Genomic DNA, 22,071 nt, shown 5'->3' with positions numbered 1-22,071 from the left:
GACAATTTTAAATAATTATTTGACATGAATCGGGAATATTTTTAGTTGTTGATTAAATAAGATTGATATATAGTGTATTTGATAAATAATTGATTTAAGAGGTGAACTTTATAAAGAGTTATTTATTGTGTATTATTTATGGAAGATAGAAGCAGAGAATACATCAAGATATATTCTGTGATCCAAGTATTTTGTTGTTAAAGATGTTTAAAATTGTAAGCGTTCCTTAGTAACAATATACTATTAAAAAATCACTTTAACACTTTTCCTCTTTTCTCCATTGAGTATTAGTTTTTGTTGTAGGAACATATAAATTGTTACAAACACTGAATACATAGCTAGTGAAAAAATTATCACATTTATTAACTGAATTAATAATTTGCAATTATACAAAAAATAACAGTTATCCAAGAACATTCAACAGCAATTTTTTTAAGCTAGTTATGACATTGTCATGTAGAATGACATTCTAGTAATATGTACATATCCATACCAGTGTGAATTTTACTACACGTAATTTGCCATGTAAAGACAGAAAAGGTAGGGATAGCCGTAAAATATTTGCGAATTATGTACCCATAGCCTTAACATTTTACTTTTTGAATTATTCGCTTATGTGGGATAATAAAAAAGTTAAGTATTTTAACAACTAGCTATGTTATTCATCAATACAGGGTGTTTCTAAATAAGTGCGACAAACTTTAAGGTGTAATTCTGCATGAAAAAATAATGACCGTTTGCTTTATAAACATATGTTCACAAATGCTTCGTTTCCGAGATACGGGATGTTGAATTTTTTCTTACAAACTGACGATTTATTGATTGCTCTAAAACCGGTTGAGATATGCAAATAAAATTTGGTAGGTTTTAAGAGGTAGTTATTGCGCATTTTTTAGATACAACTAAGAATTTTATATTCACCATTGGCGTGCATACGGGATGTATCTAAAATGTTTATACCCGTATGCACGCCAATGGTGAATATAAAATTCTTAATTGTATGTCAAAAAATGCGCAATAGCTACTTCTTAAAACCTACCAAATTTCATTTGCATGTCTCAACCAGTTTTAGAGCAATAAATAAATCGTCAGTTTGTAAGAAAAAATTCAACATCCCGTATCTCGAAAACAAAGCATTTGCGGACATATGTTTATAAAACAGACGGTCATTATTTTTTCATGCAGAATTATCCCTTAATGTTTGTCGCACTTATTTAGAAACACCCTGTATTGATGAATAACATTACTAGTTGTTAAAGTAACTAACTTTTTTATTATCCAACATAAGCGAATTAATCAAAAAGCAAAATGTTAAAAAAGCCTAAGGCTATAGTTAAGTTTTAATTTCAATATTTTATACGCTAGAATATTACACAGGGTGTTCCAAACTTTGAGGAAAAAACACACTATCATTGTTACACCCGGTATACAATGACACTTACCTGTTTGGCAATAATATTATTACATCAATATTCTTGAAGAATAAAGCTATAATATACTAAAAAAATCGCTCAAATCGGACAACAGGTTTAAGAAATACGAGACATCAAAAATGTCACATTTTTAAAGTGGTGCGTTAATTTTGATGCTTAGTATATTAGAGCAAAGATATAGTCGGTTCGCTAAACTCAGACGCAACTGGCTAGATATTTTAGTCGATAATTTTTTTGTTTTTTGCCAATTTTGCAAAAATTGGCAAACTTACTAACTATTTAGTGATTGTTAACTATTTAGTAATTATTTTTTGCCAATTTTACTAAAATTGGCAAAATTACCGACTAAAATATCTAGAAAGTTGCGTCTGAGTTTAGCGAACAGACTATACATAATACTTACCTCCTAAAACATTCGAAGGCAGCTAGTGGTACAGCTGGTATATGACATTTTGGGGTTGCGTTTTGTGTGGGCCAAAAGCCAGTTGTCAGCACTCGCATTAATAAATCTATTCCACCTAAATTTGTCTGTAAAATATCATTATATTACATTACAAAATAAACTTAAAATAATCAATTGGTTTTTTATATACTTTTTTATACTTTTTTTATCCGAGGGGCACTATCATACAGTGTGTCAATTTGAAAAGGTACCACCCTTTATAATTATTATTTGGTCTATATAGAAAATATAAAAATATCCAAAAACACGTCAAATTTATTTGTGGGGGGACATTTTTTAGACCAGTTTTCAACTAAATTACATCAACCCTCTAGCGGGAACGAACTTCTTCTTAGGATGCCTGTCCGTTCCGAACGTTGGCCCGTTGGCGATCATTCTGGCTATGATGATTTTGTTGGTTGCTATACAGAATGTTGTGTTGTCTTTCTATACCTCTCAGGTTAGCAAGCCAGGATATTCTTCTTCGTCCTGGGGTCCTTTTTCCTTCAATTTTACCTTGTAAAATGCATTGTAGTAGCTCGTATCTGCCTTGATTTCTCATTATGTGTCCCAAACGAAAATCTTTTTTTTTAGCTCAACACGTCCCTTTAGATGTTGTCTTCATTGTGGAATAACGTCATACAATTTAGTTATCTTAAAATCTAGATAGTGCGCCTGTGTCGTTATTACCTTTTCCGGTTTTGGCGCTACCAGCATTAGCAAGCCCGCTACAAGCCATTTTGCGTCATACTGTGGTCGAGAGTGGATGTGTGGTAAGTACCGTTCATTTTTGAATATTGCCTTAACATAAGATAATGCATTTGTTTACTAAGAAAAATTACTCAAGTAAAACTTGTGTTAGTGCCATAATCTGTGATAACGCGGGTTGATATAACCTAACCTTCGAATTTGGAATATGGGTGCCTTAGCAATAGCGCCTTATTATATTTTAAGGGTGAATTTCAGGGTAAAGCAATGTAGTATGGTATAACTAGACCCAAACCCAGACATCCAAAGTGAAAGTTATCCTCCAACACCAAATTGTTCTATATGGTCCACATAATGTTCAGAAAAAAGTCACACCATTTTGAGCGTCGGGTTTGGGGGGGAGAAATCGGCAAATTCGTAGTTTTTTACGTTTTTCGTCAATATTTCTAAAACTATGAGGTTTAGCATGAACAACCTTCTATGCAAAAATGTTCTACATTAAATTTGAAGTAAAAAAGGCCCCATGCATAATCCTTCTAAAATGAACGGTTCCAAAGTTACGGAGATAGTATATTATAATAATTGGTCCAAAAAAAGGCCTAACCCAGATATCCAAAGTAAAAGTTTTCCTCCAACACAAAATTGTTCTATATAGTCCACATATTGTTCAGTAAAAAGTTACACCAATTTGAGCGTCCGGTTTGGGGGGGAGATGGGGGAGAAGTCGGTAAATTAGCAGTTGTTTTACGTTTTTCGTCAATATTTCTAAAACTATGCTTTAGCGTAAATTATGTTCTATACACAAATTTTCTACATAAAATTTAAAACAAAAAAAGGTCCAATACATAATCGTTATAAAATCAACGGTTCCAGAGTTACGGAGAGTGAAAAGTGGAGGTTTTCGATACTTTTTATATTTTTTCGGCAATTTATAATTTATTACTGATGAAAGAAATTTTTTTGTAAATAAAATTTGCTATTTCAGTGGCCGATGGTATGTTAGTGATAAGCCCTTGAAGAAACGTCAACCTCACCACCCAAAATCATCAACAATTGTCCAAATAATATAAAAATTATCGAAAACCTCCACTTTTCACCCTCTGTAACTCTGGAACCGTTTATTTTATAACAATTATGTATGGGACCTTTTTTGTTTTGAATTTTATGTGGAACATTTTTGTATAGAACATAATTTACGCTAAAGCATAGTTTTAGAAATATTGACGAAAAAAGTAAAACAACTACTAATTTACCGATTTCTCCCCCGTCTCCCCCCAAACCGGACGCTCAAATTGGTGTAACTTTTTACTGAACAATATGTGGACTATATAGAACAATTTTGTGTTGGAGGAAAACTTTTACTTTGGATGCCTGGGTTAGGCCTTTTTTTTGGACCAATTATTATAATACACTATCTCCGTAACTTTGGAATCGTTCATTTTAGAAGGATTATGCATGGGCCTTTTTTATTTCAAATTTAATGTAGAACATTTTTGCATAGAAGATTGTTCATGCTAAACCGCATAGTTTTAGAAATATTGACGAAAAACGTAAAAAACTACGAATTTGCCGATTTCTCCCCCCCCCCCCTCTCCCCCAAACCCGACGCTCAAAATGGTGTGACTTTTTTCTGAACATTATGTGGACCATATAGAATAATTTGGTGTTGGAGGATAACTTTCACTTTGGATGTCTGGGTTATGCCATTATTTGGATCAATTTTATCATACTAATGTCCATAACTAAAAATAAATACTAGCATTAGTATCACATAATTAACATGAGTACAGAATTTGGTTAACTTAGATAGTGAAGTTGCAGAGAAAAAAAATGAGTTCACATATTTGCATTGTTTTTGCTATCCTGAAAATTTTCCTGTTCGCAATTTCGAGGTTATGGCATTAACGAAGTCGGGGTGAAAATCGTAAAGATATTAATTATCGAGTTCAGAACTCCAAAATTTTGTATTGATTCCAAGATTTTTATTCACTCAACACCCCTTTCCATTAAAGATTTTGGGGGTTGAATGTGCCCTCGCTAGAGGGTTGATATAATTTAGTTGAAAACTGGTCTACAAAATTTTGTATTGAGTCCAAGATTTTTATTCATTCAACACCCCTTTCCATTAAAGATTTTGGGGGTTGAGTGTGCCCTCGCTAGAGGGTTGATATAATTTAGTTGAAAACTGGTCTACAAAATGTCCCCCTCACAAATAAATTTGACGTGTTTTTGCATATTTTTAGATTTTCTATAGGAACCAAATTATTATAATTTCTCTTTTCAAATTGACGCACTATATATTATTATAGGAAGGATTTTGCAAATGTAAACAAACATTGTATGTACTTACCTCAGACTTCGTAACATGTTCTTTAAATTCATCCATAATCGTATTGGAAACAGTCATATCTTTAAACATTCCTTCTAACTTAGAAGTAAATTGGCATCCACACTCCGTCTAAAAATAATTTACGAAATATATACAACCGATAAGGAAAAAACACGAAAATCTCTACCTTTAACTTAGAGATCATATTCTTTTCATAATCATCACTGACAGATTTATTCAACAACAACCGTTTGGCAAGATGCTGCTTGTAATACCTTTCGAAAACGTCTTTCTCTTGGAGGAACCTAAATAAAACCATTGACTTATCCAATACTTGTTCTATCTCTTGTTCGGTCATCTGAAAAGAGATTTATATTAAAAAATAGTACAAAATATTTCTTTGCAATCAAAAGTGAAAGGAAATCTAAAATTATTGTATGTACATACTTTTTTTGCCATTATCAAAAATATTATTTTAATAATAATTTTAATTATTATTGGCACGTTTGAAGAAGCCCAGAAAAATAAAGAAAATCAAGAACTGGAGTCATTAGGAAAATCCAAACACATCGACACCAGTTAATTTAACTACTAATAGACCAGGACTAATCTGTACAAAAACGTGTATTTTTGGATGTGAGAGGTGGCATTCGGATTTTTGCAGATAAAGTTAGGTGACACCTTCAGTAATAATAATTGACTTATGCTCCTTCTCAAATATGCCCGGAACATTAATAAAAAATTTAAATATTTAAAAATTTCGAAAAACATTTTTTTCTGTTTTCTTTGCTTATAACTTTAAAACGGTTCGTTTTGGAACAAGTCGTAGAGAAATAAAATAAAGATAATTGAATTTTGTATGATATACGACTGGTCACAAATGTCTTAAGGTATTACCTTTTTTGCAATATAGCAATACATACAAAATAAGGGGGCAAAATACGCCTGTTGTTATTCAATGTTTCTTAACTACTTTGGTGGCACTTAGAACCTTAGTAATTCGCTTAGAAAATTCTTATAACTTACTTAAATGGTCTACCAAATTTCATTAAAATCGACCTAATAGATTTTGCATAATTTTGCAATGTAACTGTTTTTAAAAAAGTTCAAATTTTTTAAAATCTTTCTGAACAAAAAGTAGACCATTTAGAAGTTGGCTATTTTTTTACATACAAAGAGGTGCTCTACGTATCTAATACACTTTACAGAATTAAAATCGGATTATTTAATGGGCCTCAGCAATGTTTTAAAATTATAAACAATTTTTTGGCTTATAAACAAATAGCTTTGTTTAATAATAATAAAAAAATATTTTTAGCAATGCAAATAATTAAAACCGGTATAATTTGACTTAAACTTTCAAATGCTGTCAGCAGAATTGCTATTTTATTTTTTAATCAAAAATTATTCTCGTTCAAAAATTGCAATTTTTCGATTTTTTGAATGTTCCACCGCGTTTATCTCGAAAACTATGCATCCTACGAAAAAACTTGTAAGAACATTTTTTGCTTAGAATTACCCAAGAAATACAAAAAAATGTTTTATTTTGCGAAAAATCGATTTTATGTAATTCCTCAAGTTCTTTGTTTATAACAATCTTATTGACATCCGGATCGACTGTTACCCAAAAAATTCGTGTTCTACGGGTCAAAATACATAAAAAATTTGGGTAAGTCCATCTAAATAAAGGAGCCCGTAGCACCCCCTCCTGGACACAGCACTAATTTGTTTATAAGCCAAAAAATTGTTTATAACTTTAAAACATTGCTGAGGCTGCTTAAATAATCCGATTTCAATTCTGTAAAGTGCATTAGATAGGTGGAGTGCTTCTTTATATGTAAAAAAATTGACAAATCTTTGTATGTTCTAGTTTTTGTTGTGCAAGATTTTAAGAAGTTTTAATTTTTTTAAAAAAGTTTAGATTGCAAAATTATTATGCAAAATCTAGTAAGTCAATTTTAATGAAATTTGGTGGACGGTTTTAACACATTACAAAAATTTTCTAAGCGAATTAGGAAGGTTCCAAGTGTAACCTAAGTGATGGAAAAACATTGAATAAGGACAGGCTTGTTTTGCCCCCTTATTTTATATTTATTGCTATTTTGCAGCAAGGGTGTTAAATTAAGACATTTTTAACCAATCGCATCTGATAGAAAATTTAATTATCTTTGTTTTATTCCTATGCGACTTTGTTCCAAAATGTTTTAAAGTTATAAGCAAAGAAACTAGAAAAAAAAATTTTTGATATTTTATTTTTTTTTTAAATAAAAATGTATACCATTTTTTGTAGCAGCCTATGCATTCTCTGAAGAGCCTCTAACAAGAGGTGAAATCGTCGATAAGAGTGCTGGCCGCGCTCTCTAACCTAAGTAAAAATTAAGACAGTTTTGGTTTCGCATTGCAACTGAATAAAAATGGTATACATTTTTATTTTTATTTTATATTAGTATTACTCCTATAGAGTAACTACGTCCATTTTCCGTTGGAATTTACCAAGCTGCAGACGGGGGTTGTGAATTGCATAGTGTAGAATTCCTTCCCTTTTGTCTTCACTGCAGCATCCATTTGGCTTGCATATTGTAGAAGCCTTGGAGGTGTCACCAGGAAAATAGTCCAATAAGTTGTTCAATTAAAAATCTTTTAAAAATATTTTTATTAGGTTGAAAAACTTAAGACTTTTATTTTTTTTATTAATGTTCCGGGCATATTTGAGAAGGAACATAAGTCAATTATTATTAACGAAGTTATCACCTAACTTTATCCGCAAAAATCCGAATACCACCTCTCACATCCACCTCAAAACAGATCCTTCCTGGTCTATAACGAAAACCTTATAAAATCCACAAGGAAAGAAAAGTTTTCCTGTAGTTGGCTGTATACCATCAATCACAAAAATTGGAATAAATCCTTTGTAAAAGGTTTTATTCCAATCTTTGAAAACCTTATAGATACAAGATAGGTTTTTAAAATCAAGGGTTATGGAAGCCATAAAGCAGGAGAATCCACTAAAATTAACCTATGCACCTGTAGCAACAATGAGCACAGTAACAATGATGCCGGTTCATGCACTTCAAAGAGATCGGAAGATTGATCAACTTGATGTGCCCACAGCTTTCTTAAATGGAAAACTTGATTGAGAAATATACACTTCATCTGATACTCTAGTGGAATCGATTCCTAGCATCGCCCGATGGCATGGATATGCCTCAGGTTCACAGTTTACTTTAATCGTTATCGACACTCACTTCATCTTTCCTCATTAGAGGTCGCTAAAGGCATACGTTGGTAGACTATTTAAATATATTTACCAACCAGTCGGTGTGTTTTGATTCAGTTCAGTCTTCTTACAAAGCCTCTTTGATAACGGGCAAACCTAGAAACACGTTTTAGAGGATGGTAAAGGACTCGAATTTAATTAAAACAAAACTGTCCATTTTTAAACATATCGCACCTCCGCTCAAAGAGTGTCACAAGTCATAAAAGCAAAGTTTTGAGAAAACGATGTTTAAAGTTCGTCCTACAACATTTTCGGGTTTAATTCAAAAACTATTAAAATTAGAATAATGACTATTTTAGTCAGTTACAATGGTTTTTGAAGCTCTATAAAATAGCGTATTAAGGGGTGTATTCTGTAACATTTCCGTTAAATTTAAGAGGCCTCTAAAATTTAACTTTTAACGGTTAGATTGACATTATATAAACACATATTATAGATAGAGGACCGCTTAGCTACGCGGATTAGGTTAGATTGACATTCTATAAACATATCACATATTATAGAGGACCGCTAAAATAATTTTTTTTTAGAGGGATCCTCTAAAAGGTTTTGGAACAAATACGGTAACGTCGCACGTTGATCGTTTTTGATCAATTTTTAGCCTAGAAATTGACCAAAAACTGACTGTCAGAGGCAAAAAAATCAAAAAAAGAATGTGTGTACTTTGTACGCACGTAAGAAGTTATACTTCTATTATATGATTTCAACGAAATCGATATACTTTAAACAGTTTCTCTACAACTTTCCAAAAATTTTTATTAAAAAAATACCAAAAATTAAAAAAATAAAAGAATAAAACACACACAAACACATTGAAAAATGCCACAAATGATTTCTGAACAATAATTGTTGCCAAAAATTTTAATTAAATACGTATTTTCTGAAAAAAATTATATAATATACTTACAATCATAAAATCTATCAAAAAAATAACAACTTGCTTGGGGCTTGAACCCGCTTCACGTCTATCGCGCCGTACGAATGTGGAAGCGATTTCCAACTGCACCATCTTCGCGTATATGTCATGTGGGAATATACACAAACTAAACGTTTACACCATAAACTTTTTGACATTTTGTTTATTTATAATATCAATTTTTAATCAAATTATTAGTTTGATTTTTGTCGAATTAAAATACAACAAAATATAGAGTAAGAAAACGATATATTAGATGAAGATTTGTAGAAAGTTTGTTCGTAATCAGATTATGTAAATTAAAGCATTGCCTACTAATAGGAAATTACATTATTTTTTTTACATTTTCCAAATAGATAGGTATGAAGATAATTTTTTATTGGAATACAACTGAAACATTTAGAATTACGTACCTGCCGCTTTTCAAAACTATTTAAAAAGTCACTATAATTATAAATTTGATTTTATTTCTGTCCTCACAACAATAAAAACTAATATATAGTATTTTTACTACAAAAGCCATATTACGTAGGTTTATTATAAACATGGCAATAATGAAAAGTCACATTCTAATGTTTTGACAGTTCTCTTACGTCAAAAATTTTGACCAACGTAATATCGCTTTTGTAGTAAAAATACTATATACAATATTTTTGTTTACCGATAACCTCCATATTGAACAATTATTGACAGATCATTTCAACACCCAATCAGAGCCCGTATAACGACTAATACCATACTGTCGGTGTGCGCATGCGCGCAGATTTATAAAATTTCACCCTCAATGAAATCGCGCCTAAAGAAGTATAACTTCAAAAATCAGAAGGAAGAAATTGACAGTTTGCTTAAAAATTATTTATTTTATTTTTGATCAATGTCAAAATATTGTCAAATTGAAAAGCTGAAATTTAAAAAATTCTCTCAAAAAAATATTAAATATTAACGATTTTCAAAAGTAATAAACGAATTGGATAACTAATAATTTGTTAAACTAACCGATGAAATATAAAAAATTAAAACCGAACTAAAAACCCAATATAAGAAAGTGAAATAAGGATATCTATTCATCGATCAACTGCCGTATTAAGTTATTATTAGTGAATTTCAAGTAGATACAATGTGAAACTATTATTAATCTGATATGTAAGTGTATTTTTTGCTGATAAATTAATTTAAAGTTGCAAAAACTCTCAATAATTAAAACCCAATTAAATGAGTACTTCCGACAGTGACATTTCAAACATAGTATTATTAGATAAACTTAGAGAAGAAATCAGTAAACAATCTGCAGACTTAAAAAAATCTATATTAAGAGAAATTAGAGATGAAACACAAATATTGACCAACAAAATAAACAACGAAGTAAAAAATCTTGAAGAAAAACATATTAAAGTACTAAATAGATGTATACAGTTAGACAGACAGATGAGAAAAAATAATATATTGATATATGGAATAGAAAAAACTGAAAACGGAGATATAATTGCAGAAATACTTAACTTGTTTAATGAGGTGCTTAAAGTTGAAGTGTCAATTTATGAAATAAACAATATTTATCAAACAACAATTGGGACTAAAAATGCAGTAAAAGTTGAATTTCTATCTTATCTCAAGAAAAATATAATATTAAAAAACTGTAGTAAATTACGCAATACCAATATTTATATAAATCACGACCTATGCTACGAGGATAGACAAGATCAAAAAATTCTTAATACACATCTTAAACTAGCAAGAGAAAAGAAAATTTATGCTAAAATTAGTGGTAAACATTTAATCATAAATAATGAAAAATATTCGGCAAAAGACTTGAAAAATATAGAAAAGAATGAAAATAAAGATGATATTGGATCAGAAAAACCTAAACACAATGCAACAGAAACACCAACAATAATCAATTCTATAAAAAATTTCGAAGACAACCTCTCACAATTTGCCATAACTACACCCAAAAATTCATCACAAAAGAAAATAACTGAAAATCTAACAAAAGAATCAGATATTAATAAAGGTAAATCAAAAAATAAAAAATCAGAAAAGAAAAATATTATAGAACATAACGAATTACTAAGACTGGAAAAGAACAAAAACGAAGATAAACACGAGGAAGGAACAAAGCCAAAATCAAGACTAAACTCTTTTTCAGGTACCAAAGAAAGAGTTAATACTAGGAAACAAAATAATAAATTCTAAAATTTTGTAAGACAAATATTATTTTTCAGGTTTTCACTATAAATTTTTTTTTTTTTTTTTTTTTAGTTTTTGTTATAGTATGGATCCATACATTCGTGATGTAAACTATATTCCCATAATTACTCATAAACCTAAACATATTGAAGATTTTAATAAATTAACTACAGATTTTTATAAAGATAAATATAATGAAAATTTTAACATTTTACATCAAAATATTAGAAGCCTTAATAAAAATCTAGATGAGCTACGATTAAATATACAACAGATGACACTCGATTTTGACTGTATATGTCTAACAGAAACTTGGATTATTCCTGATATATCTTTATTTCAAATAGATAATTATAATATTTTATATAATCAAGGAAATATAAATCAAAATGATGGTGTCGTTGTATATTTAAAAAAGAATTTAAAATTTACGTGGAAAATTGTAAACATTAGTGTATGTAAAGTATTAGAGATAACTATATTAGGTAAAAATAATAAAAATACAATAATAACAGTGATTTACAGACCACCATCAACAGATGAAGAGCATTTTTGTAGTGATTTAGATAAATATTTAGAGATTAATAAAAAATCAGTTTGTAATTATCATATTTTATTGGGCGATATTAATATTAATATCAAAAACATGACACCAGAATCTTCTGAGTATTTAAGCATATTGAGTGAACATAATTTTCTATCTATAATAAATAAAAATACTAGAGTACAGGGGAATTATCGTAGTTGTATAGACCACATTTTTATAAAAAGTAAGTTTTGTATCAACCATAATGCTTTATCAGCTGTTCTGGATCTCTCTGTGACTGATTATAAAGCAACATTTGTAAGTTTTTCTTTTGAAAAAAATAAAATTGAATACAAAACTAAATTTAGGAAAATAATTAATTATGATGATTTAAAAAAAGATCTTAGTTTTCAAAATTGGGATTACTTTTCTAATACTAATAACCCTAATGATTTCTTAAATAATTTTACAGATACACTCATTTCTTTAATCAATAAAAATACAAAAGAAATAAAGAAAAAAAGATGTGAGATTAAGAGGAATATCTGGATGACTGATGGTTTAATAAAATCAGTTAATAAAAAAAATGAACTATACAGAAAATTTATGAACAAGCCAGATGACCTAAGATTAAAAAAAGAATATACAATTTACAAAAATAAATTAAATAAACTGATTATTGAGGCAAAAAAGAATTACTTTCATTCAGAAATCACAAAATATAAAAACAGTTCTAAAGGTCTGTGGAACACTATTAAAAAATTAGATAATAATCAAACAAAAAATGAAATTAATTCCATTTTAAATCAAAATAATGAGGTAATCACTGATATTCAGAATATTTACAATATTTTTAATGATTATTTTTCTAATGTAGGGTCTGAGCTTGCTAAAAATATTAAAATACCATCTTCACCTAATCCTCCAAAAACTACATGTAATAGTACGTTTTTTCTAAAACCCGTAACAAAATCAGAAGTTCAGTGTATTATTCATTCTTTAAAACCAAAAAAATCTCCTGGCATAGATAACATTTCTGCTGATCTGTTAAAGATAATTTCCCATTATGTTGTTGATCCAATAACTAATTTAATAAATATAATATTTGAACAAGGTACATGTCCTGACAATTTTAAAAAAGCTGTAATTATACCTATATTTAAAAAGGGTGATAAAAAATTAGTGCAAAATTATCGTCCAATATCACTTATTACCAGCCTTGCAAAAATCTTTGAAAAGGCATTAGCCGAACGAGTTAATCAATATCTTAAAAAGTTTAACCTGCTTTCTACAAACCAATTTGGTTTTAAAAAAGGATATTCCACTTCAGATGCTATAACATCTGCTACTGATTATTTATATAAGATGCTGGACAGTGGTTCTCCTACTTTAGCAATATTTTTAGATTTAGCGAAAGCATTTGATACTGTTAGTCATCAACAGTTATTAAGTGCTTTGAGCGATCTTGGAATAAGAGGAATACCATATTTACTATTTCAAAGTTATTTAAAAAATAGATTACAAATTGTCAAAATGAATAACAAACTTAGTACTGAAAGAACCATTGAGTATGGTGTGCCTCAAGGTACTGTTTTAGGCCCTTTATTGTTTTCAATATATATAAATGATCTAGCGGCAATGAAAATAAATGGAAAGATTATTTGTTTTGCTGACGACACAGTTATACTTTACACTAGTAATTCTTGGAATGAACTTAAAACTTTGGCAGAAACAGAAACTGTAAAGGTTCTAGATTGGCTAAGTAGGAAACTACTGACAGTTAATACAGATAAAACTTACTTTATACCATTTTCAATATATAAAAATAATTTACCCGAATTCATGGAATTAAATCTAAACTATAATAAGGCGTACATTAAAATAAATAGGAAAGAATACATAAAATATTTAGGCGTTTATATAGATTGTCACTTGAAATGGGATATACATATTGATATGGTATGTAAAACTCTAAGAATGATACTATACAGATTTAGATATCTCAGCAACATTCTTGATTTATCTTTCTTAAAGATGGTATACTATTCCTTAATAGAATCACGTCTTAGATATGCCATTATAGCATGGGGTGGAACATATTCCTCACATTTGATTAAACTCGAAATACTTCAAAGGAGATTTTTAAAAATAATGTTAAAAAAAACTCGCTTATATTCATCAGAACTTCTTTATCAGCAAGCTGGTGTTTTTAAAATTAGACAATTATATTTATTAAACATAATTTTGCATACATACAAAAATAAACAAATATTGAAATCAATAGATCATAATTACGACACTAGAAGAAAACTTCATGACTATGTAAAAATTATTAGTAATTTTAAATCAATTGGTAAACATAATTTCACATACTATATTCCTAAAATATTTAATTATTTACCCGAAATTTATAAAATATATTTGAGAAAAATAAACTCATTCAACATGATTAAATCCATTTTTAAAAAATTTATTAAGAACACTGGAACTGAATTTTTGAATGCGATCTTTAATTAAATTTATAATATAACTACTAATATATAATATATTTGTTATGCATTATGAGTTGTTATGAGTTATGTATTGTTAATTTTTAATATTTGTTATGCGTTTTTGTATTGTTAATGTTTAATATTTGAATAATGTAATCCCTGAGCACAACCTCTGGTTCTTCAGGGAATTTCTTCTTTTGGTTTATTTACTATTTATTTATATGTGAAAATATTTAACTTAAAATTAATTTGTAATTATGTTAGTATTGAATTATTCTATTATAATATTGTTATATATGAGAGCATAATGAGAAGTAAATAAACATTATTATTATTATTTAATTATTTTTTTAGTAAAACTCTTATTTTCCAATTAAACATTTTTATTTATAAAGTTGTACACCTGGTTCCAAAAAAAACTGATACGACTCTTGACGCGTATTTTGAAGGATAAATACTTAATATTTACATACTGTCAATGTCACTGCCAAATCTTAAAATTTGTCAGATAGCTTATTCTGTTCCACGGTTATTAGACTTTATTATTAATACTTTCTCCGCAACTGAGGGTATATTATCAACTGTATTGTTTTTAAACAATAGATGATAAAATAAAAATATTGACAGTTCAAAAATGTGAACATTATTGCATTGTGTGTGGCCTAAGTTTGGGCTGAAAACTGAAATGTATTACATTTTTACAAAATTTTGGAATATGTTTAATTACGTAGACCAATTTTAACAGTTGTTTTCAATACAGATTTGAATCATCTACAAATAGTTTCTAATGTCTTTTGATGTCAAATAATTAGGGAAGCTGGAATTCAACAGTTTAGAATTTTACATTGAGTTAATGCAAAATTGTGACGCATGTCAAAATTCTCAATGTATTTTAATTGTATTCATTTTTTTTTTCGAATCCTGAGAAAGCTAATAAATATTTTTGAAAAATTTAAACTCAGAATGAAAGACTACATTATTACCGAGGGCTGAAAGTCCCTGAAAACTTCTATAATATTTATTTTAATAAGTTACAGGGCTGAAAATAAAAAAAGTGTGATATTTAATTTCAAATATTTCATTCAATAGAAACTGCTTGTTTATTCTAAAGGGCTTTCCGCCCTCGGTAATAAAATGTAATCTTTCATCCTGCGTTTAAATTTTTCTAAAATACTATTAGTTTTTTCATGAATCAGTTGTTTGTTGTTTGTTTATTTTATTATTTTTGTCTGTCATAATAAATATAATGTCAGATCAATCAAATACACTGCTCAACATGATGAAATCTTACTAAGAGTCGTATCAGTTTTTTTAGGAACCGGCTGTACATTAAAATATTGCTGAAAAATTGCATATCGTATTTCTTCTCCCCTTCTACACTAATTTTGGTCAAATGGTCTATTTTCAATTACATTAAGGTCATCTTCCTCAACTGCATCTGGTTCTAAACCTTCTGGAACTTCATCTTTATAAACATCTGATACGTTTTGTAATGTTCCACAATAATTTTATCTGCATTAATAAGATTTAATTGCTTTGACAAACATCTTGATTTCAACACTTTTTCAATCACATTTCTACTTCCTACTTCCTTTGAAATGGTAATTGTAGTTACTTTCAGGTCAATTACTGTTTTTGTTGTAATCTGAATTCAGCTCTACAAAAAGAAACAAAAATTTGAATTTTGTTATAGGTGTAGTGTGTCGATTGTAAAGTAAACTGAGACTTACCTTTCATTATTATTTACAGTCGGAAAAATGAAAGAATACCCATGAACGATCACATCAATCACTTACTTTGTATTTGCTGTCTTTTTCTATAACAAACGTTTGTTATTTATAGAAAAAGACAGCAAATACAAAATAAGTGATTGATGTGATGGCTCATGGATATTCTTTCATTTTTCTGACTGTATTACTTCTTCACCAAATACATTACCTATAAAAAGCCATTTGCCATTTTTAAATGTTTATCTTTAACTGCTAAAACTTTAGCCGGTACGTTTTGACATCCTCTAAAATATCTTTATTTAGCGGGAGTTTTAACGGTTTAGGTTATGATTTTAACGGATGCATAATTTACAGAATACCAAAATATTTTTAGCGGGCGCTAAAATTTTAGAGGCTTCTAAAATTTAACGGAAGTGTTACAGAATACACCCCTAAGTATGTAAAAAATATTTAAAAAGAATTTTTGAAGTAATACTTCTTTACGCGCGATATGAGGGTGAATTTTTATATGTTAAAACCTAAGATCCCGGCGCATGCGCATTATAACTTTGTTCTGATTGGATGTTCAAATGACATGTCAAAAATTATCCAATATGTGGTTTGGACGGTTGACGGTTTGGTTATGTATGGTTGTTACGTTTTAAAATTTGTGGAAAGAGAAACAACAAAGGTTAGTTAATAGTTATACTGCCTTTTTAAATAGTTTTCATATTATATTTTTGAAGTTATACTTCAAAATGTTTTAATTTATGTATGTATCAGTCCAGAAAAGGTGTGGAAAGAATATATTAGTGTTTTTAAATATATTTTTCTACAAACGTGTTAAACATGCAATTTTTAGGACTCCATAGGAGCGTTAAAAATGCTACTTTAACCCTTAAACGCCCAAAGGTTAGCATAAAAAGTACACCCTTGGCAAAACTTGTTACTAAAGGTTTCTCTATAATTTCTCGTTGGTAGGAAGATAATCCATACAATTATCGACGTATAATTACATAATCTACGTAATTATCCGCCAATGAGGAGGTTGAAAGAAAGAATGTGGAGAAAATCGACAAATCTGAATTACTGGCTTTTACTTGTATGTTAATTTTGATGTACATTGTAATTTTGTTGTAAGGTTTGTAAATTGTTTTTATTTATATTTTAGAAGATGCTGTGTTTATTAAGCATAAAAATCTTAAGTTTAATCCATTCCCAACCACTCTCCATAATCATATTTGCTATTTTCGAGGTGGACATTTTTTACCCACCCTTGGGCGTACTTGTAACCTAAAAAAGGTTGGGCGATTAAGGGTTAAGGCACTAGTGCTTTAAAATTTTTAAGGCACTGCAGTTAAAAGTGAATTGTCAAATTGTGAAACGTCAAAATATTTATATTTCATTTATTAACATTAATATTAATAATACAACTTGCGCAATTTGAAAAAGGTGGTTTAAAAGGTTTTTTATTATAATTTTGTGTCTTTGGATTTGTCTTCCTTGGGCGTAAAATAATAAAATATCTATTTTTATATTTCACTTGTCACCGTGATGTATAATTATGTATATCTGAAAGGTAAGTAGCATGCGGCTGATGGCCTTGTTGGTAGAGCATTGGACCAGAGATCAAAAAATCGCGAGATTGCTGGTTCAAATCCCGGACGATTCATATTTTTTTCTTTTTTTTTTTAATATTTGGCATTGTTAAGTTTTGGTTCATTTTTGGTAATTATTGTTAATTTTTTGTATTGTAACTGTTAAGTAGGTATATTTATTTCGTTGAAATTATATTATAATAGAAGTATAACTTCTTACGTGCGTACAAAGTACACACACATTCTTTTTTTTTTTTGAGTTGTGACACTATACAGATAAAATACCGAAAAATTTACGAAATATTATTTATCAAGTGACACTTGCAGTACAGAATCTAATATTACTATTATCTGGTTAACAGACTTATGGCCGGTTTCACCAACGACAAATAGAAGTTATGTAAGTTTAAGTATTCTATGAATAAAGTTAATCGAGCAATAAACTGACATTTATTCGACGAATAACTATTCATTGATTTATTTGTTGTTAGTGAAACCGGACCTTATACTTTTTAATGATGTAACTGTAAATACAAGTAACAACATTAAACACAAAATACTGCAAAAAGAAAGATAAATAAGTGATAAATATGTCACTTTTCTTTTGAATGTTTTAAATAAAGTAATCACACATACTGTCTTAACTCGACAAACGGCGCTTTATACACATCTTAGATGACCAAAAGCTTTGCACAAGTCGATATGTGACACTGTTTGTGTTCGGTGCGGCGTTGATTTTGGATAATCGTATAATGACACTAGTGTCATCTAACGATAAATACTTGACCCATAGACGTGACACTTTGTGAGATAGGAGTTTATAGTTTTATGGAACTGTTGGTGCAATAAAACTGATTTTAAAATTTTTTTTTGAGTTATGATACTCTTTGAGCCGAGGTGCGATATATTTATCCCTCAGAAGGACTAAGACTAGATAGAGAATAATTTTTAAAATCAAATAGAGCATTATACGAATTAAAAAATTGCCAAAATGCTGGAATAATACTTGTTATAGTGTTTGTAACAGATAATGGATTTACTACATCAAAACACAATTTTTGTTTATACATTGGAGAAGACATTATTTATGATTGCTTATGTCGACGATATAATATTAACAGGACATGAATACAAAATAAAAGTATAGATATTTTGAAAAACAATTTTTGTGCCAAGGGCCTGGTTCAAGTGAAGAATTTTTTAGGAATGACAATATGGAATGAAAATGATATCAATGTTACTGAGTTCATTTGGTATGGTAACGGAAGAAAAACAAAAAATAACAACGGACAAAATTATGGGAACGAAGAAACAGCAAGCAAAGTGGAATAAAAATGAAAAAAGATAGACAGGAATAAAGAACAAGAAAAAAATAAATGATCGTATAGATTTAGGTAATAATCAACTTACTTACGATTTCTACACCTTTCTTGAGGTAATCGTCACTAAACAGCGTCAAATATTCTGACGATGTGGGGCTCAAATTGAGGAATCTTTCAAGGTTAGAAGATTTCATCTGTTTAAATATTTTATCATTAATAAAGGTATTCGGAAGGAAAAAATCAAAACCTTATTTAAGATCGAGCAAGGATTTTACGAAAGAAATTGATGGCATTAGTAGCTGACTGTTTTTCTTAGGCGATGAAGTTTACCTTCATCTTCAAGATATAGAAGAAGAGTGCAAAAAGAAAAAATTAAAAGCGAGACAAGAAAGAAACTGAGAAAAACTATGTAACTTAATAATCTTTGACATCAATTTTTATTCCATTTCACAAACAAAATAGCAAACATAGATTTGTTGGCTGTCTCTCGCCACTTTTCTCCCTACCCTCAAGAACTTGCCCATATACTTGTTAACCTATACAACATTTTTCATCCATCTAATCAAATCCCCATTAGAATAATTTGAGCAATAAATCATGTTACTGAAGACTACAGAAGGAGCCCCTTGTAGCGGCATCATTTAGTTTACTTGTAACTGTTGACCTGAAGATGCTATGCATATTATAGAGAGCGAAACCGGTTGTCGGGAGTTCGAGTTACTCTGGGCTAATTAGCAAAATACAAGGAAAAGTTATTTACCAGCAATTTTATTGCTGGAATCGAATCTTATGATTGTATATATTAATAGTATAGATATGCAAAGTCCGCAGATAGTGTGCTATGTTTAATAAACAAAATGGCGCCCGAAAATCGTGTTTTTTTCAATTTTTGCTCTATAACTCCAAAGATTTTAACTTTACACCAAATACACCCAAATAAAAATTCACCGTAGTTAAATCCTGCGTAGAGACGTGTTTTTCCCGATTTACTTGAACGAAAATTTTCCCCGAAAAATGCGGGTTTTTCCAACAAAATCTTTAATTTTCAACTAAAATTTTAGGTAAGTAATTGTTTATCAATAATTAAATAACTTGGCAATATTAAAGCTCTTTTTGTATAGATTATAATTCCAGAAGCCGATGGAAATTGAATGAACAGTTTAGCAACAATTGAATTGTTAATTAAAAATTTACGGTCGCTAAAATAACCACAATAATTATGATAGATAAGAATAACTACGATTTTTGTATAAAAAGGCACAGCGCATATCTAATGTACTTTACATAATTGAAATTGGACTATTTAAGCGACCTCAGGAATATTTTAAAATTATAAACAATTTTTTGGCTTATAAACAAATAGAATATCTCGGGAAATATTAAAAGAAATTAAATCATGAAAAAGGTATAGGAAAAAAGCGGCAGGACGCTTCTTTTAAAAGAAAAACCGTTTAATACTTAGTTACTTGGGAACAAAAAAAGAAAGAAGAAAATTGCTCCACGGTAAGCAGAGAAAATGGATTTTTTTAACGTATACCGATTTTGAATTTTGAGATGACATTTTCTTCAACCTAATTTTTGATTGGAATCTTGCTATTTTTGGCAATTTTCACTTGTAATATCGGTAGTTTTTATTATAATAATATATGTTATGAGTCAAAGATATGAAAATTGGTGTGGAGAAAGGGGACAAAAATAAAAAGGTGACGGTTCAAAAATTATGATCCTATTCTTTATATCTATTCCAGTTGTATCTCAGGAACCACTCATCACAATTAAACGTTTTTTCTTTTAAAACAAGCGTCCTGCCGCTTTTCTTCCTATATCGTTTGATGATATAATTTATTTTAATATTTCCCGAGATATTCTATTTGTTTATAAGCCAAAAAATGTTTATAATTTTAAAATATTCCTGAAGCCGCTAAAATAGTCCAATTTCAATTATGTAAAGTACATTAGATAGGTACAGTATCTTTTTATACAAAAATCGTAGTTATTCTTATGTATCATAATTATTGTGGTTATTATAGCGACCGTAAATTTTTAATTAACAATTCACTTGCTGCTAAACTGTTCATTCAATTTCCATCGGCTTCTGGAGTTATAATCTATACAAAAAGAGCTTTTATATTACCAAGTTATTTAATTATTGATAAACAATTACTTATCTAAAATTTTAGTTGAAAATTAAAGATTTTGTTGGAAAAACCCGCATTTTCCGGGGAAAATTTTCGTCGAAGTAAATCGGGAAAAACACGTCTCTATGCAGGATTTAATTACGGTGCATTTTTATTTGGGTGCTTTTGCTGTAAAGTTAAAATCTTTGGAGTTATAGAGCAAAAATTGAAAAAACACGATTTTCGGGCGCCATTTTGTTTATAAAAAAAGTAGCACACTATCTGCGGACTTTGCATATCTATACTATTAATATAAACAATCATAAGATTCGATTCCAGCAATAAAATTGCTGGTAAATATCTTTTCCCAAAAATGGCCTATTCTCTGATAATCTGCCCAGACTAAGTACGGATGTTTTTTACTTAATTTAATAATCTTTATAAATATACTTACGCCTTTTACACCTTTCTTGAGCTTATCATCAATAAACAGCGACAAATACTCCGGCGATTTGGGATTCAAATTGAGGAAATGTTCAAAATCAGACGCTATCATCTGTTTAAATATTTTATCATTGTTAAAGGAATTCTGGAGGAAATGGTCGAAGCCGTCTTTGAGATCGAGCAATGACTGCACGAAGGAGATAGCATTGGTGGCCGGCTGGTGTTCTTCTTCCTGGACGAGGGCTTTACCTTGTTCTCTAAGATACAAACTGACGCAATCTGCCATTGTTTTCAAACCATCTGTTACGCGACCGAACAGTTTGTACATACAGCATAGATCTTCGGTCTTTTGGTGCTTCAGCATGTGTACCACACCAGAGTTTTCCATCTGAAATTGTAAATATATAAATTTTAAGTATTTTTTACAATTGATTTCCAGATATGGGTGACACCGGGGAAAGAATACCCGGCACACACCAGAACTAGAAAACCGAAAACAAATGAGAGGAGGAAAAAAAATCAACACCCCTTCAATTAAAATTTCAGTTAGGAAAACGAAAATACATCAGGC

At 29.5% G+C, this 22,071-nt stretch overlaps 1 protein-coding gene across 4 annotated transcripts in view; it reads right to left on the bottom strand.

The window, feature by feature from the left end:
• Window positions 1-22,071, bottom strand: part of LOC114331163 (cullin-3) — a 69,046-nt gene that overhangs the window by 11,416 nt on the left and 35,559 nt on the right. For 3 of the 4 annotated variants that reach the window (XM_028280649.2, XM_028280650.2, XM_050659013.1), the window contains 5 exons: window positions 21,511-21,888; window positions 19,032-19,133; window positions 5,100-5,270; window positions 4,934-5,041; window positions 1,837-1,961 (listed from right to left, as the gene is read on the bottom strand). In XM_028280649.2, the coding sequence (XP_028136450.1) occupies window positions 1,837-1,961; window positions 4,934-5,041; window positions 5,100-5,270; window positions 19,032-19,133; window positions 21,511-21,888 (884 nt within the window). The remainder of the gene's footprint in view (window positions 1-1,836; window positions 1,962-4,933; window positions 5,042-5,099; window positions 5,271-19,031; window positions 19,134-21,510; window positions 21,889-22,071) is intronic. The other variant, XM_028280652.2, reaches the window with a different exon arrangement.

Source organism: Diabrotica virgifera, chromosome 1 (assembly GCF_917563875.1).
Source record: "Diabrotica virgifera virgifera chromosome 1, PGI_DIABVI_V3a".
Lineage (NCBI taxonomy): Eukaryota > Metazoa > Arthropoda > Insecta > Coleoptera > Chrysomelidae > Diabrotica > Diabrotica virgifera.
The sequence above is the reverse complement of the archived record's forward strand: the minus strand, read 5'-3'. Positions and strand labels throughout refer to the sequence as shown.